General features: G+C 37.8%; 1 protein-coding gene across 2 annotated transcripts; it reads left to right on the forward strand.

The window, feature by feature from the left end:
- Positions 1-4,220: 4,220 nt before the first annotated feature.
- Positions 4,221-18,882, forward strand: HTATSF1 (HIV-1 Tat specific factor 1). Of its 2 annotated transcripts, XM_021542153.4 has the most exons (9): positions 4,221-4,548; positions 8,057-8,261; positions 8,566-8,613; positions 9,741-9,895; positions 10,906-11,069; positions 12,660-12,759; positions 13,265-13,354; positions 13,835-13,972; positions 14,326-18,882. In XM_021542153.4, the coding sequence occupies exons 1-9, from the start codon at positions 4,378-4,380 to the stop codon at positions 14,608-14,610; spliced, it is 1,356 nt and encodes a 451-aa protein (XP_021397828.1). In that variant the 5' UTR covers positions 4,221-4,377; the 3' UTR covers positions 14,611-18,882. The 2 variants fall into 2 exon arrangements, with proteins under 2 accessions (XP_021397828.1, XP_085426676.1); XM_085570550.1 differs by lacking the exon at positions 8,566-8,613.
- The last annotated feature ends 234 nt before the right edge of the window (positions 18,883-19,116 follow it).

A 19,116-nucleotide genomic window follows, 5' to 3' on the forward strand; every position in this document is an offset into this window, starting at 1 on the left:
TTCTTTTATTGTACCAGTTGCACACCAGGATAGGATCATTGAAATAAATGGAAATACAATAGTACAGAAATACAATTTATGGTGAAGTGGACTTCAGAGACCTTATTTTACTCTCTTTGTCTCAATGTAACACATTGCCTGGAAGAGAGCCATGTACAAATATGAGCATGTTGCACTGCTATTTTCTTCTCTCTTTCCTTCATGAAGCTGCAGGGTGAGACTGAAATAAAGTAGATAAGAAGCCTACACACTTATGAACTTACATTTATCTTCCTGGATCTTACTATAGGGAATTCTAAACAAAAGAAATATCCACCAACAATACCATTACTTACAGCATATTTTATTCTAGCTTTGTAATGCTTTTGGGAAACAGATCTACATGTTTCCAGACTTTACAGTTTGTCTCTGTCAGAGACCAAATTTCCCACTGCAAAATCTTTGGCTAACCCTTAAAACCCAGTTTCCTAAATCACATTTTTTTTCCTTTGCATGAAGCTACTTTTTGCTTGTGTAACTCCTCCTCTAACTGGATTGTCTTTCTAGTGTGACTATATCCTGTTACAGAACTGATGTTTTTGCTATATTCTGCACATGTTCTTTTTAAAGACTGGCAATATTTCAAGACACAATTTAATTATTCTGTGTACTTTATGCATTGATAATTCTGTACATTCAAATCGTCATGGCATGATGTATTGGAGTGATTTATGGTTCAACATATATTTTTATCTAACCAATCTGATATTATTTATTACATCTACTCCCCACAATATCATTAGGCATAAAAAGTCTCCACATTACCATAACTGTATTTAGGGGAAAAGGGTTGTTTCCTTTTCAATCTTTTCTAGGCATTACAAAATCAGATTCTTTCACCCCTAAGTAATAATACATATGTAATTCTACAAGAGCATATGGGAATACTATCTATTTACATAAGTACTGAGTATTATCTTGCAAATAAAATGGATGAATAATTAGGGATTCACTATTTACGTCCATGTAAATAGTGAATCCTAGTCCGTAAGACTAGGTAGAAAAAATACCTAGTCCATAAGACTAGGTAGAAAAAAAGGCACAAAATACTGAAAGGCTGACTCCCTCAAAGGTTCTGGTTCTGTCCATATGGAGTCATACTGAGAAAGTAAGTACAATTTCTAGGACATACTTATTTTTGTTGTTTGTTTTGTGAATGAGATGTACACATTTCATGTGCACATTAGTAACAGCTTCAGTATCAGTAGTTATTTAACTGCCCCCCCAAAATCCAAAAAAATTAAGAAACCTATGTCAAAACACTGCTAAAGTCAGAGTGACTGGGGTATAAAAGTTAGTTACACAATTATAGCCATTTTAAAGCTCCCGCTCCTGTTCCCATAAAAATTGCTTTATTTTACATGGGCTGCCTGTTGACAGTCCTGTGTTTCTGCTGAGAATATTACAATGAAAGAATAACCCAAAGCCGCACACAGCTACAGAACTAACACATTTCAGTCACTGTTACTTTAAAAATGTAATATGGACTTTAATCAGCATTTAAGTGTTAGCTCTGCCACAGATGGTCCCCTCAGTGCAAGGTGAACTGTGATGTGAAATTTCCATGTATGGGACACAATATTGAATTTTTAGTACATCTGTACTGGTTCTGTAATTTTTCCTACTATGAAGACTCCTCATCACTCTCAGTAACTAAGTAACAGCTACAGGCTCCAGACCCCTGAAAAGCTCAAAGAGGAGTAGCCTGTCTCTACTTAGTCATCAGTTACTGCCTTGACTTGACATAACAAAACAGCTCAGGAAAATAGTGTCTACTTAATTAAGGATTAGCCAGCAAATTGCTGGTTCCCCTATTAAAGGGAGCAAAACACTTCAGAAAAACCAATTTATCTGTATTCTTAGCAGTTGGTACCTCTAGAACTACATTCGGGTTGTATCTTTGGAACATCAATCAGCTCTGATGAGCCAAAATTGGCTTATGTCACACAGACACAGATACAGAATCATGATGCTAATGCCTCCTTTTAATATTTGCTTTGAGACATTTTTGCCAGAATTTAAAACATAATTTTTGACAGCCTGGACTGATCTGAGCTGTGGAACGTTTGAGCTCTTGGCACCCTCCTCCAAGATGCAGCTTGCAGCAGTGCTTGTGTAGCCATGATCTATGTAATTTCAAGGGGGAGAGAAAAGTTGTCTCAGCCCCACAAAATGATGAGTTTCCAGCTGAGTCATCTCCCTGCGCTGTTCACTGTGTCTTTACCAAGGAGGAGGGAACAGATGGCAGTGACACCATTGGAGGCTGTGCGGCAGCCAGCCGTTCTGTTACACATTCTGTCATGCAAAGGAAGTGTGAGGGAACTCGAGGCAGTTTGTCCTCATAACTACATCAAAGCGTGTAGAGGAGATTTATTGAACGTTAACCCTGCTGCACAGAAGCACTCTCTCACTCCCACTGGACTGAGAATAAATTTGGATTCCCTGCTCCCCAGGACTAACCTAATGCCTCACTGTATGCAGATCTGCACAGCAGGGAAAGCTGTACAGACCTTACTGCAAACACTCAGGTAATAAACATTAAAAACCCTGCAAAAATTAAACAAGCAGTTTAAGACTTAAATTATATTTCTCTTACAAAATTCATTATCTGATTTCCAAATATATACCCAATTCCAAATTTTATAAGCAAGCACAGTTTATATCAAGCCTCTCATCCTCCACTCCAAAATCCAGTAACTGTTTGAAAGTGAAGACAAATGTCCTTTAGGTGGTAAGTTTATAAGGGATCACAAAGCAATCTATTACTACTGTAATTGAACTGCCTAGAGAAAATTCTTGAAGAATCAAAGATGTCATTAACTAGGCTGGATGTTCTTTGTGCGACAGCAATGGTTACTAGAACTCTATATTTATATCCTCAGCAAATTTGTATAACACCTGGTGCCCAGGGAGGGAGCTGATGTTCATCTCTCCCTGCAGGGCTTCACAATCACATATCTTTGATTTTATTATCATTCGAGTCTGTATATTTGTTCCTGGTATACTGATTTCCAGAAAAATTCTGTTTATAATTTTTATTTCTGAGTGGAAAGATTGTTTTGCCCCTGGAAACCAACCACTGCCAGCTTTTCTGGGGCTCTTCAGATCAATTTTCATTTATTACATGTACACTGATACACGCAGTTTTATAACTCTAGGTTGAGGTTTGCAAAAGAAAACACGAAGAGTGTGCTGCTTCACTCTCTAACTAGAAAGACTTTGAAGTACCATAGCAAGTAAAATTCAGTTTTCATATAACGCTGTCTGGGCTACACCGTAAAAACCACTAGATGGCACTAGATGAAGGGCACTGGGAGAAATTTCAATTAAGTATCCACAGTCAAGAGTAGTAATTGCAGAGTTCATTAATGCAAAAGGAATTGTGTGTTTTGCAGCCAAGCTTCATCCCACTAATACGACGTATCATCCCTTTCCTAAGGGGAACACAACCGCTGGACACCCTCAGCCAAAAGGGTAAAGAGAAGCAACGTGATTTCTTGACTTTCAGAGTGCCATTTCAATCTCATTTTTCTAGTTTTGGTTCTACCTTTGCCTCTAGTAGGACACGCGTGCACTTGCAGTGCCGAAGGGCATCCAGCCTTGCACAGCACCACAGGCAGCAAGCCGCTTCACTGTCCAGTGTTGTCGTAGGGGAACAGGGAAAAGCATGCAGCAGGGAGGACTTTCTGTGCCCTAAACTTTTATTTCTCGCGTAAGTAAAGCGGCATGGTCCCCATGCAAAACCGATCAAGGTTCTTGCCCCCATGCAGAGCCCCTGTGGTGAAATAGCGCTGGAGTCTGAGGGTGAAGGGAAAGGAAAAAAAAACAGAAGAGAAAAAGGGGCAGGGCCGTTGTGGTGACCTCGCCCGTCCCACGACGGAGACCAGGATCCGCAGCCCTCAGGGCAGCCCAGAGGCGGGCACCGAGGCGGGCATCGAGCCCCGCCCTCTTCCCCGGCCCCGCCCCGCCCCCTGCCTGCGCCCCGCCCCCTGCCTGCGCCCCCCTCGTGTCCGCCCTCCCAGGAAAGGCTTTCTGTCCCCCGCTTCCTATTGGCTCCGCCGCTCTCCGCATGACCCAATACCGCTCGTCTCATTGGCCACAGCTCGGAGTAAAGAGGCGGGGCGAGCGGAAGGTACGGCAGCGCGCGGGGTATTTCCGGTGTAGCGGGCTCGCTGGGGCCTGGGGCGGTTCGGCGGCCGCGGCGGGAGCCGTGGGGCTGTCCGCGCGCTCCGCCGCCGAGAGGGCCGCGGCGGGAGCTGTGGGGCTGTCCTTGCGCGGGCGTGCCTCAGACGGCGGTGGTAGGAGCGGCGGTGCCCTAGGCTCAGTGAACGCGGCAGGATGAGCAGCGAGGATGGAAACGAGGAGTTCTACCGGCAGCTGCAGCTCCAGCAGCAGTACGAGGCCAAGCCCGCTGAGGGCGAGGGCGAGTCCGACCCCTTTACCTACGTGGACCCGGCGGACGGGGCTGCCTACGAGTGGGACCTGGAGAAGAAAGCCTGGTTCCCCAAGGTAGGTACGGGGACGGCCCTGGTAAGGGGAAGAAGAAGGAGCAGTTGATGCCGGATCTCGTCGGTGCGCAGGTGTCCGCACTCAGCCACATCGTGTGTGCTGCGAATATCAGCAGCATCGAACCGCACCTTTTTAAACCACGGTCTCGTCTCTGTCCTTGACCGGCTGCGCTGTCGTGAGGAGCTGCGCATTGGCTATTCGCCTGGGCGGAGAATCTGTAGAGCTGCTCGGGCCTGGGATGAAGTCACGGTTGTGTTTGTGGTTGTTGATCGGAGCTGCCTGGGATGTGCTTAGGTCTCTGTCACAGTAGTTGTGGTGATCTCTTTGTGGGCTGTGTAGAAATGAATTAGTATGTTATGAAATCTAGATGAAAATAGAGTAGTATTATGCCTCCTTTATTGCTGTCTGAAAATTATGTCAAATAAAAGATGTGTTGTTCCGTCTCGTTCAGTCTTAAAAGTGCATTTGAACAATAAGTGTGTTTGTCTTAGTGGCATGCCACAGCATGGAAATATGTTACAGTTTTTTTTAACAAACTTTTTAAAAGTTTATTGAATGTTTTAACTATAAAATATGATCTTGCTATAATAACATGGCCCTCAAGGGGCGAACGAACATAAATTTAATACATTGAGCCAATCTACTGATTTGCTAGTGAATAGTAGTTTTCTTTTTGTATAGCAATGAATGAGAGCAATTCCTTAATTTAATATTAAGACATTTTATGGCATCTACTTGGTGGATGTAATGTGCCAGTTCTAGTTTGTGACTGAATTAATTGCAATCCAAACAATCTGAGAGTGAAGCCTGTAGTGGTGAGTTTGAATGCGTGTAAACCTAGGAAGGTGTCTGTGGAACAGATGGCTTATGGAGGGGTAAAAACATGAAAAATCCTGACTCGGAAAGCGGAGCAGTGGAGAAATGAGCATTCCTGGCTCCCTGTGGGTTGCTATATCCAGTAAGTATAGTAATTTGTAAAAGGATTCTTATTGTTTTGCTCCCATTTCTTCCTCTTCTTCTGAAGAAGGGGAAATGTGTCTCTTGTCAGTAGCATTTGTCTTTCCTAAGTGCTTATCTGTTCCATCTTGGAGAGGAGATAGCATTAAGGCTTGGACAGGTTAAATAGGAGCAGAAAAGTTAATTAGTGAATATGATGTATAATAGAAGTTGGTGACCTAACCATGAGCCACAGTGCTGCACAAAGATTCTTTACCTAGCTGGATGCCATAGAATTTTTCTGCTGATTAATAACAGAATTTTTATGCAGATAAACTGAGGAGGCTGTTGTAATGAGAAGCTGTACTTATTTCTCCTTGGGCAGTAATGAATTTTTTAATCTCTGTTTCTTGGCAAAAGATGAAAATATTTGGACTAGTCTAAGTATTTGTTACCTATTGACTGGGATTGCACTGCTCCTCTGCTGAACTTCCACTAGAGTGTATTTCAAAGCAGGGCAAAAAGTGAATTATATTATCTCCCAGCATTCCCCATAAAAATTTGGAGACAATGGAATATTTAATAGAAGCAATTGCAATGTCATTAATTATTTAATTATTTTTGTTTCAATGGTACTGTATTGATGAATACGAAGTTTTTTAGTGTTTGACACACATAGCACAAAATAACATGGAATTCAGCTGCTGCTTGCATCGCTTGCTGTGAAAATACAGATGTTGTCTGTCATCTGCAAGCACAGGGTATCTGTCCTTCATTTGGTTATTCTGTGCCTTTCCGTTTCAGTGGCACCAGCAGTTAATTACATGCTCACATGTCCTGTAGTATTGTGTTTCATTTTCTATAAGCTTAATTGCCCCAAACTGTGTGACTGTGTGGGTGTGTATGTAGAACTGATCTCTGATGTTCTCCACCAGAACTGGATTGAAGTCCCCAGTAAGTAGTTCTGTGACTACCTGTTTCTAGTGTCATCAGGTATGACAGAAGTTCCAATAAAAGCCTTTATATGTGTATAAACTCCTCTGTGCTTGTAAAAAAGACATTTTAAGGTGAAGTAGTGGTAATGGTTATGGGGTAGGATGATAGCATTTTATGCAAAAAACATCTTTGTTACAGAGTGGCAAAATTTGCTAGACTGTGGTAGATAACTTGCTAAGAATAAATGGAGGTTTATACACAGTGCAGTTACCCTGGAAGCTCAAAAATAATGCTTTTGCAGGTTTAATCACTAATTTACCACTAGGTTTTTCCGATGAAAATTAATAATGCTGTTCATCAACAAGCACAGATGCTTCTTAATTCTCTGGATCTCATCAACTGTGGCACTAAGGGTTTGCTAAGATGGCTAATGTCAAAGATAATGAACCTGATTAGAGCAGAGTTTTCTTTTTTCTTCCACTAAATGTGGTTGTACTTTGTCTTGTTGCTGTGTTACATCATACCTGTAACAGCAGCCATTTACTTTCTTCATTGAGGTGTGTGGCAAATCTTGTTTAGCCTGAGAGCTATTTTGTGCTAACCTTTAAAGTTATGGGACTCTAACGCATCTTGCATTATTCCTGACAAGTCTCTTACTGTCAATTTTGCATTTCTCATTTGTCATAATGAAATTTTAGAGTTGAAACATCAAGCTTCAAATCGTTATGGAAGATAAAAGATTACATTTTCATCACTGACATTTGAAATTGCTCTCTTACAGTAGCTTAATGGTATGAAGTTTTGTTCCCTTTTGAAAACAAATGAAGCAAGTGCAGTAAAGGTCAGAATCAGATAAGATTTTTCAAAGGTTAAGGCGCAGTTTTGAGAAAAAATATTTCAGAGTGTGCAACTTCTGAAATTACTTCATAATGCAGGGATGCTAACAAAAGCAGCTGTGATGTTTCTCTTTGCCTGTGATTGCTAGTGGCTGGAAGTACTGTGTGCAGTTTGAGGGTTTTTTTCTTTCATTTTGATCTCTAAAGCATAGGCATTGGCCAATCTTATATTTTTTCCAAATATAGTCTCTCTGTATCTATTTGTAGGATATAAGTAAAGCCTATTCCCTTAGAAGCAATGTGTTAAAATACATCTCCGATTAAGTGCAGTATTTACTGCCTGTCAGCACAAATATATGTCATCCCTGGAAATGATTCCATGAAAAGGCAGATGCCTGCAAATGTCAGTCATTCTTTATCTGTGGATAAGTTGTTGGCTTACCATCAGTATCACTTTAACACTTCACCACAGCCAGGAGCACTTGGTTTCTGTCCTTCAGGCAGATCCAACTCACACAGAAAGCTTTGTTTGAAAAATGGCAGAACTTGTGAAACCTTTGTGTAAAAACTACATATGCATATGTGTGGAATTTGTGTTATGGTCTAGTTCAGGTAATGCCTGAACTGATTGTTCTTGTTGTGTGTATGGCTTTGCAAAGATCATTTAAAAAGCTTTAAAATATTGTTATTTTCTATGTTGCCATATCAGAAAATGACTGTCACCTAACTAACTTTGAAATACAAACCTGTATTTATACTTTTTTTGAAATTTTATATTAATTTTCTTAATTTCTTTTCAGATAACAGAAGATTTCCTGGCAACTTATCATGCCAACTATGGGTTCCATCCAGATGAGACAGATACTTCATCTGCTTCTGGTACAGCCACTGAAAGTAAGCAACCAGTAAGTTCTAAGAAATCAGGAACACAACCATCAGCAAATGAGACAGGACAAAAACAAACAGATCCAAAACAAAAATTGGAAAAAAGGAAGCTAGAGCCAGGTAAGTGGCAAAACGCTTTCCTCTGCGTAGGCTGTGACCTGTATTGTACTGAAGGAAAAATGGTAGTTGATGTTATCTGGTACAGCAAAAATAATGTTATGCTGGTAATTTGCAGAATAGTTCTAAAATTGTGTGGTGCTTCATAGGTATCCTCCTGAATCTGTATACAAAAGGAAAGAAAGCAAGGCGTGTTCAGAGCTTCTCTGTGAGCAAGCAAAAATTGTTTTAAATCTGATGGAATATAAATGTTTCTGCTCCCATGTTTAATGTATTACCATAACTGAAGTAAACCTCTTATATTTAGGGTGGTTTCATGTTGAAGAAGACAGGAACACAAATGTTTATGTGACAGGTAAGTAATAGTGTTTATTTATCTACTTTGAGCTAAAGATGGTGAAAGAGACTCATATGTCTCTAATATTATCTACTCAATCTGTCACTTGCAAGCTGCTTAGTGTTATATTCCTGACTGAGTAATGTCTTTGACCTTTAAATTGCAGATGTGGGAAAGAAGTAGAATGGATGCATTCCATGCTTTTATCTGTTAAATGGGGTATTCTGTGAGCTGTGTCAGCCAAGTCACTAATTTATTCTTTTATAAGAGCAACAGTTTCTGCAGGCTTTTAAGGGATAGGATAATGACAAGTTTATGATGAGACAGTGGATCAATGTGTCACTTAATCTATAGTTTTCATTTGCTCAAATAATTATTAGGTAAGGAGGAGGAAACAGTAAAAAAAAGTTGGGAACAGGGTGAGAACGTAATGTGAAAGTTCGAATGAAATTATCTGTACATTTATTTATTATTGTGTTTTTCTACTTCTTTTGGATGGTGTGGTGCTATCTTTAGATGCATATACTTAGATACACTAGGTGGTTGTGAGCAGTCGCAGGAGTGCACATACTTGCATTTTCACAGTGATTTTCAAAAATCTTCATGTAGGCCAAACTAGCATCAAACATACACATGATTTTCTCACCCATTTTGGTTTTTTCTTATCCTCGATTCACAGTTCAATTCTTAAAATCTATACATTATCGGTTACTCTTTTTGTTGAATTTGTGAGTGGAGAAAACAGTTGTCTGTTTATAGGTTGTGTTCTTATGGGGTTTTTTGTCTCTGATACCTAGAAGTGCAAGTGGAACTTGAAACTTGGGCAGGAGAGTTATGTTTGTAGAGGCCTTTGTGTCCACTGCGCTGTTGATGATGTGTGACAATAAATCTCTAGGTGCACATATTAGGGAGCACAGATTTTCCTGTGTGTTACACGTATTAAAAAGTAAAAGGATTTTCAAAATACTGGTATGAAGTAATGTTTAGAAGGTAATGCCTAAGTACAGTGGTTTCTTGCAGTGTATATAAATTGTTGTTAGTTTTGATAACTTTAGTTTAAATAAATGCTACGGGAAGATTTGTTCTAATGATGCTTTTTAAAAAATAGACTGTATTTAAGCCTTCTGTTTGAATTTATTTTGCAGGTTTACCTCCAGACATTACGAAAGATGAATTTGTACAAGTCATGTCAAAATGTGGTATCATCATGCGAGATCCTCAGACAGAAGAACACAAGATCAAACTGTATAAAGATAAGGAAGGAAATCTTAAAGGAGATGGCCTCTGTTGTTATCTGAAGGTCAGTGGTGCACTGAAATGCAGTTTTCCATCCCACTGAAGACACATATGGCCATTGTTTCAGAATCACGTTCAAAAGATTCTTGAAAATCTAAAGCACAATTTGGAATGTCGGTGTCAATTTTAAAGATTTACACAGAAATGCCCACTTAGCTCGTTTGTTTCCTCTTATCCAACCTTGTCCTGGAAATGGCCATAGTATCTGCTGAACATGTCTGTACATGCTCTTGTCGTGGGTGCCAGAGATGATGGGCTGAAATGGGAGGATTCTCACCTTTTGCTTTGAAAATATGCCACTGCGTAACCAAAAAGAGAGAAATAATGAGCCAGGAAGAAACATACTATATTCCTGTATTTACAGCTTTTAAGTGAGATCTGGTTTGGTTCAGAACTGTGTTTTCATTCTTTATTAAGCCATAAAAGTTTTGGCTGCAGTACTATTTCCTTGTTTGTTGCACTTGTGAATAATTTGGAAAGTTGGTGATTGCAAGTGCTGCTGGCTTTAGTTCTGCAAGAAGCACCAGGCAGTACTAAATCAAATGGCCTGTAGTCTGTGATATTTTTGTAATTGTAGTAGTTAGGACGGTGGAGTGTGCAAGCACAAACAGTCTTCACTCTGAAGGACTTTTAAGAAAAACATGAAAAATTAAGAATCTCAGCATCTGCTGTTGTTGGAATAGTGATACAAGTTTTATAGGCAATCACTCTGAAACCTTTTTATTTTTGCTTTTAAGTTCATCAGCTTGCTTAGATATTGCATATTAGCATCTGTGACATTTTAATGAAATATATGCAGCTGCTTTTGGAAGTATTAATCAATTACAACAGGAGTGAAGAAATACTGGGTTTTCATCGAGAAAACAGTGCCATCTGTGTGTCAGAAGACAACATTATGGTTTTCAGGAACAGGGACTTGATTCTTAGCACAGTATACTTAATGGCATGTTATTGGAATACAATTTGATTTTACCATGTGCTTTAAAGTTTGTGCTGTGTTTTATATTCAAATAGAGAGAATCAGTTCAACTCGCTTTGAGGCTTCTGGATGAAGCAGAAATTCGAGGCTATAAATTGCATGTAGAAGTTGCGAAGTTCCAACTGAAGGGGGAGTATGATGCAAGCAAAAAGAAGAAGAAATGTAAAGACTACAAGAAGAAATTGTCACAACAGCAGAAGTTTGTATTTTTTATTTCAGTAAAGTATTGCTTGAATTCTAAGCACTGTTAGTAAAGTGGTGCTTTTTATCAAATACAGTACTAAGTTTTGCAAAGGTCTTATCTGACAGTGCAATAGCTTAACTACTGCATGATTGAAGGGGGCTAACTCCTAACTTATGTGTTTATATGATTAACTTCTTTGTGATTCACACATTAAATCAATACACAGGGAGCAATGGTGCCTTCAGATGTAGAAGAAAATATTACAGCTCTGGGGAAATAAAAGATTCTCTTCTTTGGTGGATGAGGGTGTGCAAGTCCTGTCACAATATCTGGTCTTACTGTTGGAAGGTCATAACACTCTGGCTGCTCACATATATTTAGTGCCATTTTGCAGTAGTTGCGAAGGGCAAGAAGTGCTTGCTGTCAGGGGAAAATATTAAATTATGTCTATAGATTCTCCCAGACATCTCTCTCTGATATAAAATATAGTGGGCTTTGAGTTGTACCTTGATTCATTTTGTCTCTTAAAAATTGTTCTTCTGCCTTTTGGAACCAAGAAGATGCAGATAAAAGAAGAAAAAAGTTTGAGTATTTTTGATATTTCAGTGAAAGGAACAATCACTAAGGATTGTAAATAGCAATGCAGAAATGTTTTCCCATAGTTTAGGGGATCAAGGCTACTTGATATCTTATCAATTAAAGCTGGAAATATGTCTGCTCCAAAAATACACTGACGGTTCTTGCTGTAAGAAGTCTCCAGTGTGTAGGCGGGTGTATGAAAATTATGAAATTGCATTTGACAGCAATCTGTGTGAATAAAAGGACTGTGTTCCTTTTGAGTTGAAGAGCATAGTTTACTGGTATAACTATTCTTATTGGAAATCCAAATTTTCTTCAGCTAATGTAGCAGGTATAAGAAGAAACTTAAGATTTCCCCACCCCAGTGTATGATCTTGAGATTTAAAAGTGTGAGTAAACATGTGGGGGCTTTTGTAATAGGATATGAAGTAGGCATTTCTATGAGAAGTAAGATTTGCTGTGAGAAGGAAAAGTCCTAAAATAGATGCACTGGATTATGTGACTGGTTTGTGTTAGTGGCTCTACACTGGGGAACAAAATACGTTTTGTAGTAATACCTGTGTAAGAGTCAATGTGTCCTTGCATGTTCTTTTAAATAAAAGCAGTTCAATTTTACCTAGGGGAATAGTGGATCTCCTTTATTCCAGAATAAGTTAGCAAAAACTGGTAAAATACTGGCACTTTAATTGCGCTTGAAAACAGCTGGTTCCTGGATGTGAGTTGATATTAGGAAGGAATTAATATTTCATAAATACTTTGTCAGTGTTTTAAAAAATAATTCACTTTGAAAAATTATTTATATTCTTTCTGTGAGCCTTTAAGTACCTTAAAACCTCAAATGTGTTGTAGCAGTCATAAACCTGGTAATTACTGTGTTTTTTAGAAGAATAATGTAACTCTTTGTGTCAAAATATATGTTAATGTATTGCAAGAAATGCAGAATTAATGATTTTTTTTTCAACAAATACTTGTAGAAACTGAAGAGAGCCGCAACAATATCTTCTTACTGTTGCTTCATTTCATTAGACAGCTGGATTGGAGGCCAGAGAAGAAAGATGGGGCAACTCGAATGCGGCATGAGCGCATCATTATTATCAGGAATATGTTTCACCCCAAGGACTTTGAGGTAGGAAGGTGCAGTCTGCTTCTGTAGATTGTGTTGTTAGAAGTTAACACATCCCAGCTTTCTGCCATACAAATTGTAGCAAAATGCTAAGCAGATGAAAACAAAATTAAACTTGCTGTTTGGGAAGGGTGTTCTCCTATGCCAAACAATCTGCTTTAAATTCATTCATCTCTCTCCAAAAGCAAGGAGAAAATGTTGATAAGAACGTATTTTTCAAGTCAGGGTTTTTCACTGTATATATCTGACAATACTCTTTTCTGGGATGGAAAGAGGAGTAAATAACAGGAGTAGTTAGAATGGAGAAATGAGCACAAAATAGCTTTATTAACAAGTAGTTAAAATAATTGTCTGCCAACTCCCAGGTGCTTTGAAAACTCAACGTAACAGAACTTGATTTATAGACTTTTAACAGATTGACTGATGTGTACCACTGGTGATGAAGCTAAAATAGAGCTGAGAGAAGTGTGTGCTTGTGTTTAATTAAAGCTGTGTAATTGCTTTGTAGGAGGACCCTCTAGTGCTAAATGAGATAAGAGAAGATCTGCGGACAGAGTGTGAAAAGTTTGGTCAAGTAAAGAAAGTTCTCATATTTGATGTAGGTATTTTTATATGTTGTGTTGGCAGAATTGATGTAATGTGTAAAGGTGCAAAACAAGCTGCTCTGAATATGAGTGGAGCATTCATTTGGGTGTGTTTACTACATGGAAACTTGACTTAATTTTTCAGTACTTTAAAACTTTCTGAACTTAATGTCTAAGCACCGGTATACTTCAGCCTGTGTAAAGGCAGCTAATTCTTCCCAGGAGCTTGGATATATGTTACAAGTTTGAAAGTGTATGGATACATTATTTGTAGCTAAACTAACTGAAATGTTTTTTGTTTTCTGTGTTCAAAAACTGTGTTCTGGGTGCCAGTAGAACAACATATGGAAACTTGAAAACTGAACTTTTCAAACATGATTATGTATGCTCAGAATGGAGCTATATCCTGATAGATTTTATACGACAATATAAAGGGTATTGGAATGGATGCATTAGTTAGAATGTTATTAAATGCAAGTTGCCTGTCCTTACAGAGGCATCCTGATGGCGTCGCTTCTGTGTCATTTAAAGAAGCAACAGAAGCTGATCTGTGCAAGCTGACTCTAAATGGAAGGTGGTTTGGTGGCCGTCAGCTCAGTGCTGAAACATGGGATGGTGTAACGGATTATCAGGTAGTGTTTTGTGGTTCTATTTTATCCAATATGTCTTCCAAACAGTACATCTCCTTGATTTCTAGGAGTCCTTGGCATTCCGTCCCTTACCCATGCCTGTGTTATCTTCTCTTCAAAATTTGTAGAATGTCTCTAAAAATCATTCTCAATTATTCAACTTAGAAAAAAAATTAGAGGCCCTGTTTGAGTACTGAAAGTGTCAACTTGGAGGATTAGCTGCCGGATATACGGATCATTAGTTCACAGTCAGCATTGAGATTTCTGTAATATTAATATTTGTTTAATTTAATCTGTGTAAATACTCATTTTGACAAGTATGACTTTAATGACGTGTATAAACACTTCTTTAACAGGTGGAGGAGACTGCAAGAGAAAGGGAAGAAAGGCTCAAGGTGTGGGAGTCATTTTTAGGGGATCCTGATGCAAAGGAGCAGCAAACTACATCTGATTCGGATTCTGCATCAAGTAGTGTTAAATTGCCCGAAGGGAAGCAGCCTCCAGAGGTTAATGACACACCTAAGGAAGATGCAAATGATGAAATTCATAAGAGAGAGAATAATGGTGAGGGTATTGATGAAAATGGAGCTCCATCCACAGACAGCAGCCTTGCAGGCAGTGATGATGAAACTGATACATAACCTCTTTAATGCTTTATGAAAGCATGATTTTTAGGGTGATGTTTGAGTGCATCCCTTTCTTCAGAGTGACTGCAGGCAATATTCATACAAATGTAGGTGTATTAGAATGTCATCAACTGTGTGGTTTGAAGTTTTCATTAAAAGCAGTATTTAATGGGGTTCTGAAAGTTTGTATTAATTGGCTGTTCAGGTGAAGTAACTCAAGTTTTCAAGAACACAGTAAAATTCATCAGGCTTCTTTTGTTCTAACTATGCTTGTCAGTGTTTCATGATGTGAGCGTGAAGTATGTTCCAACCCTTAAGTTTATGTAACTATATGTAACTTATGTAATGCAAAGCTTTTATAAGATTTGTGGATTGTACTGTTAATTTTCCTGGTAAGTTCCCTCAGAACTCGGTATTTCAGTAATTTGTGTCCTGGTATGTTGGATCATTTTATGGAACATGTGCTGTGATCCAGATAGGGTGAATGCATTGGATGTGTTCCTATATATTAGGTGGCTGATGAGTAGTATCAGCTCATAAGCTTAAAGTGGCAGTCAGTGTTGCTGTAGCAACCCTAAGGCAAACTGAGTGAAGAGAGGTTATTAAATCACAGCATTCAGCAAATGGAGTTTTCCTTCCCCTTCTATTGATGTTAGATAGAGGCTGGAATTATCTCAAGGAGACTAGAAGTGCATGAACACACGTATTCTAGGCCACAATACCATTGGTTTTAGACTCTCATGGTCTGTATGCAGTAGGTATCAAAATAGGCTTTTGAATTTTTGGTGGCTTTATTAATTCTTGCTTTTATAAGGGTTTTTTGTTAACTTTGTTAGCATGATGAGTGTGAGTTCTCAACATTTTTGTTTAGCTCTGTGTGCTCTTCACAGTGAGGAGGATCTTCCATATTTCATAAAAATCCTTTGGCATTTGGCAGCTCAAACTGCAGTTTGTTGTGCAAAAGTTTAGTACTTTAAAATATGCTTTCAAATAATGCTCTTATATGGAAAAAGCAAATGCTAGCCTCTTCAAAATAATTCCAAAAGCAAGGACTTAGAAGATATTCTAACTTATGATATCTTAATAAGCGGCAGGCTTTCAAAAATACCTGGGGGGAACTGTTTTGCGCATAGTCATTCTTAATTTAGAATTCCACTGTGCTGATAAGTGAGGATAGAAGAACATGGATTTAGGCATTAAACAATTAAAAATTCATAGCATGCTGTTTATATGGATGGTTACCATTACATATTTGCAAGGAGGTCCTTTTAATTTTTTTAATTCCTATTGGATTGCAAGAAACTATAGATGCTGTGTTTCCATCATGAGGTAATCAGAAAACTCTAAAAATGTTATTTTCAAACCCTGTGCTCTGAGATTGCCATACAGATTTTTTTCCTGAATTCTATATGGTTGTCTAAGTTTATTTTGGTGGGGTTTTTTTTCTTAATATATAATCGATATGTGTGGGTGGCTATGCCAGCAAGAGCATGTAAGTTAACACTTGCCATTGTGGTTATAAATTACTTCTTTTGTGACAAAAATAGCCGTCATAATTGAATTCAGGGGTTAAAAGTCTGGAGGCTCATAATACCCTGATATGTCAAATTTCCCATTTTAAGTTGCATTATAAAGAAGAGATGTAGCTCTTGCCAGCTAAAAAAAGTCAATTTTCTCATCTTTCCAAGTGTGTGGATTGTGTGTTTCAGTAAAGCAGGTGTTTGAAGAATTCAGGGAATCTGGAACACTGCCTGGTTAGTAGCTGCATGTAGTGGTGTATTCAGACACATTTCTGAGTTGTATTGGTTCTGTCTTAGTTATTTTTATTGGTAAGAAGCAGCACAGACTTTTGAGAGCTGGATGCGTTTGCATATGAAGAGTGTAGTGTGGTGAGTATTGCTTTCAGTGCTTCTTTCTTTCTTCCAGCTTCTAGACTCTAGGCTGTAGGCCTCTTACTCTTGTGTTTTGTTTTTTTGTTGGTTTGTTTTTTAAGGGAGCCCAGTTGTGTAACACTACACAGTTAAATCACCTGTTTTACAGAGGAATTACAACTGATATAGGGAAACTTGTGGAAATATGTGTAAAACTTGTAAAGTTCTATGAAGTCTTATCATGGTATCAGATATGGAGAACAAGGTTAGTGTTTGAAATAAGACTTTGAAAAATAAGGAATTGATGTATGTGCAGTAAACTTTCCTCTCTCCAATTGATGTGCAAATTTGACTGGCTTGGTGCAGAAGTTAAATGTGCTCTTAGTCCTTTCACTTTCTTTAGAAAGTAGAGTACCAAAAAAGACTGAGACCAAATGCTTGACTGGCTTTCCTATTAACTAGGATTCTTAAGTAATAAAAGCTCTTTCCGTGCAAACGTGTTGTTCTCAAGTGTGGAATTTTACTGAAACTTGTGTTTTCCTTTTGTCTACCTCCATTTTCCCCAGTAGAATGTAAAAATATATTTTTATATATTACTCATTGAGTTATTGAGGCATTTAGTAGTCCAAGGAGAGGTTAATGCAGCTGTGACTCTTTTCAGCAGATTTTCATTAAAACCAAATTCTTTAGATATTTTCCTTTTTGAGATTATTTATGAAGTTATTTTGAATTTATGAAATTTGTATAAATCTGAACAGAAATCAAGAATTTTCACAGAAGTTAAAATTGGTATTTTGAAGTATGATTATTAAATTCTTATAGAGCAGTAATGTTTAATGAGACATTTTAACAAATCTGAACAAGCAAAGTTGCTTTTTAAACTTACATATTTTTATTAGTGATCAACATCATACATAAACTGGTAAGAAATTAAAACCCTAAAGGAATTATCACTTTATTTTTTTAAATGAAAAGTGTTTTCTAATTTCTTTCCTTGCTCATTAGAAATGAAAAAACAACCTTTTTGCTATGTTTCTAGGGTTTTTTTAAGTCCCATTCCATTGTTCAAGTATACTGCGTGTTCCTCCATCCCTGTGCTTTTGGTGAGAGGTTCATTTTAAGATAATCTATCTCCTTTCCTCTGTATATGATGAAAACAATAACTAGCAGCAGGCTGAAATAATTTGTGGATAATTATTTTTGAGTTTTGAACTAGAGAAATAGTTATTTCTACTAATTTTCAGTGTAATAAAATGGATGTAAAGCCACTTAATTACAATATGACAGGTTATTAACCGATCCTTCTGTGTAATTTGGCAGAATCGCTTTTGGATGGCAGAACCATCCAAAATAATTGCTTAGCTTTGGGATAAATTGGTAGCTTGCTTTAGAATCAAATGCTGTTCAGTGATTTGCTGGGAAGGAGTTTTTATGGAGTTACAGGTATTCACCAGACATGATGTGGCTGGAGGAGCATGGCCACGGTAGACACCTGGAGACAAAAAGCCTCAAAATAAAAGGCTTTTTAGAAGGTTTTCTCTTTTTTTGTGTGTTCTCAAATGTTTATATACTGTTGTGAAGAAAAACATTTTGATGCAAGATGAAACTAATTCTGTCTGTTTCTCCTGCTGGCTTTTTAAAGTTTTTTAAATCGAATTTCAGTCCTTCGTACAGCTTAGGATTTGTATAAGGATTGCAATTCACTTAAAATCTTTAGTATGTTAAATGCAGTGCATTTTAGCTAAAACATGTCCTACACATTATTCAGTTAACCTTAACTGATTAACAGTTAAAAATAATTAGCTTAATTCACTTAAGAAAACTTGAAGGTGTTGGATGCTTCATAGAAACCCAAACTTGTCTTTCATCAGTATTCATACCTAGAATTCTTGAAACTAAACCAAACCAAATTTGAACAAAAAATAAAAATACATTTTTGTAGATTTTAGTTGGATTTTAAATTCCTTTTTTATTTCTGCATTTGAGAAAACACTGCAGTATGGTAAATGAATTCTGTGAGTTGTGTATTTGTGTTGATTTGACTTGTGTGTATTGTAGTGCTCATTATAGGTTCACATCTTACTGTCGGAATACTCTGAAAGTTCTGTAAAATATTTATAGAATTATGAAATCTTTTGCAGCAAACTGGTTTTTTTCTCATTCTGTAATATGAAAAGTATATTGTTAGATTAAACTTTTCAGTAAGTAGACTTGGAATTTTTTTCTGACAGGTGATTTTCTTTAAATAAATTAATAATTTTCATTTATCTTTTAGAAAAGCAAAATTACAAAGCAAAAGCTATTTGAATAATGTCTAGACTTGTGTCAGCATCTGAGAATACCCTTTGTCTTCAATTTGTTTCTTAAAGGGGTTGTGTTTTATACTACCTTTTTAATAAACAAACTCATGAACAGAGCAAGTCTCTGCTGATCAGTTTCAAGGTAATGTTTGTCTTTTTTTCCTCAGTAAAAGATACCGTAGCATTTGGTGCACCAGGGGCTTCAGTTTATAAACCACATGTGTTAACATGCCGGAACTTCCAGCTGCACCCAGTAGACATGTTGCTGGAACTGTAAGTGGGAGCATGGTATTTGTTCCCTATTTTTGGATTTGGTCTCATCCTTCTTCCTGGCTTGGGATGTTGATGGA

The sequence above is a fragment of the Lonchura striata genome, chromosome 4A (assembly GCF_050655825.1).
Source record: "Lonchura striata isolate lonStrDom1 chromosome 4A, ASM5065582v1, whole genome shotgun sequence".
NCBI lineage: Eukaryota > Metazoa > Chordata > Aves > Passeriformes > Estrildidae > Lonchura > Lonchura striata.

Coding starts and splice junctions, on each gene's coding strand:
- HTATSF1 (XM_021542153.4), top strand. CDS start 4,378: ATGAGCAGCGAGGATGGAAACGAGGAGTTCTACCGGCAGCTGCAGCTC. Junction 11,070..12,659: donor AAATTGTCACAACAGCAGAA/GTTTGTATTTTT, acceptor TCATTTCATTAG/ACAGCTGGATTGGAGGCCAG. Junction 13,355..13,834: donor AGAAAGTTCTCATATTTGAT/GTAGGTATTTTT, acceptor CTGTCCTTACAG/AGGCATCCTGATGGCGTCGC.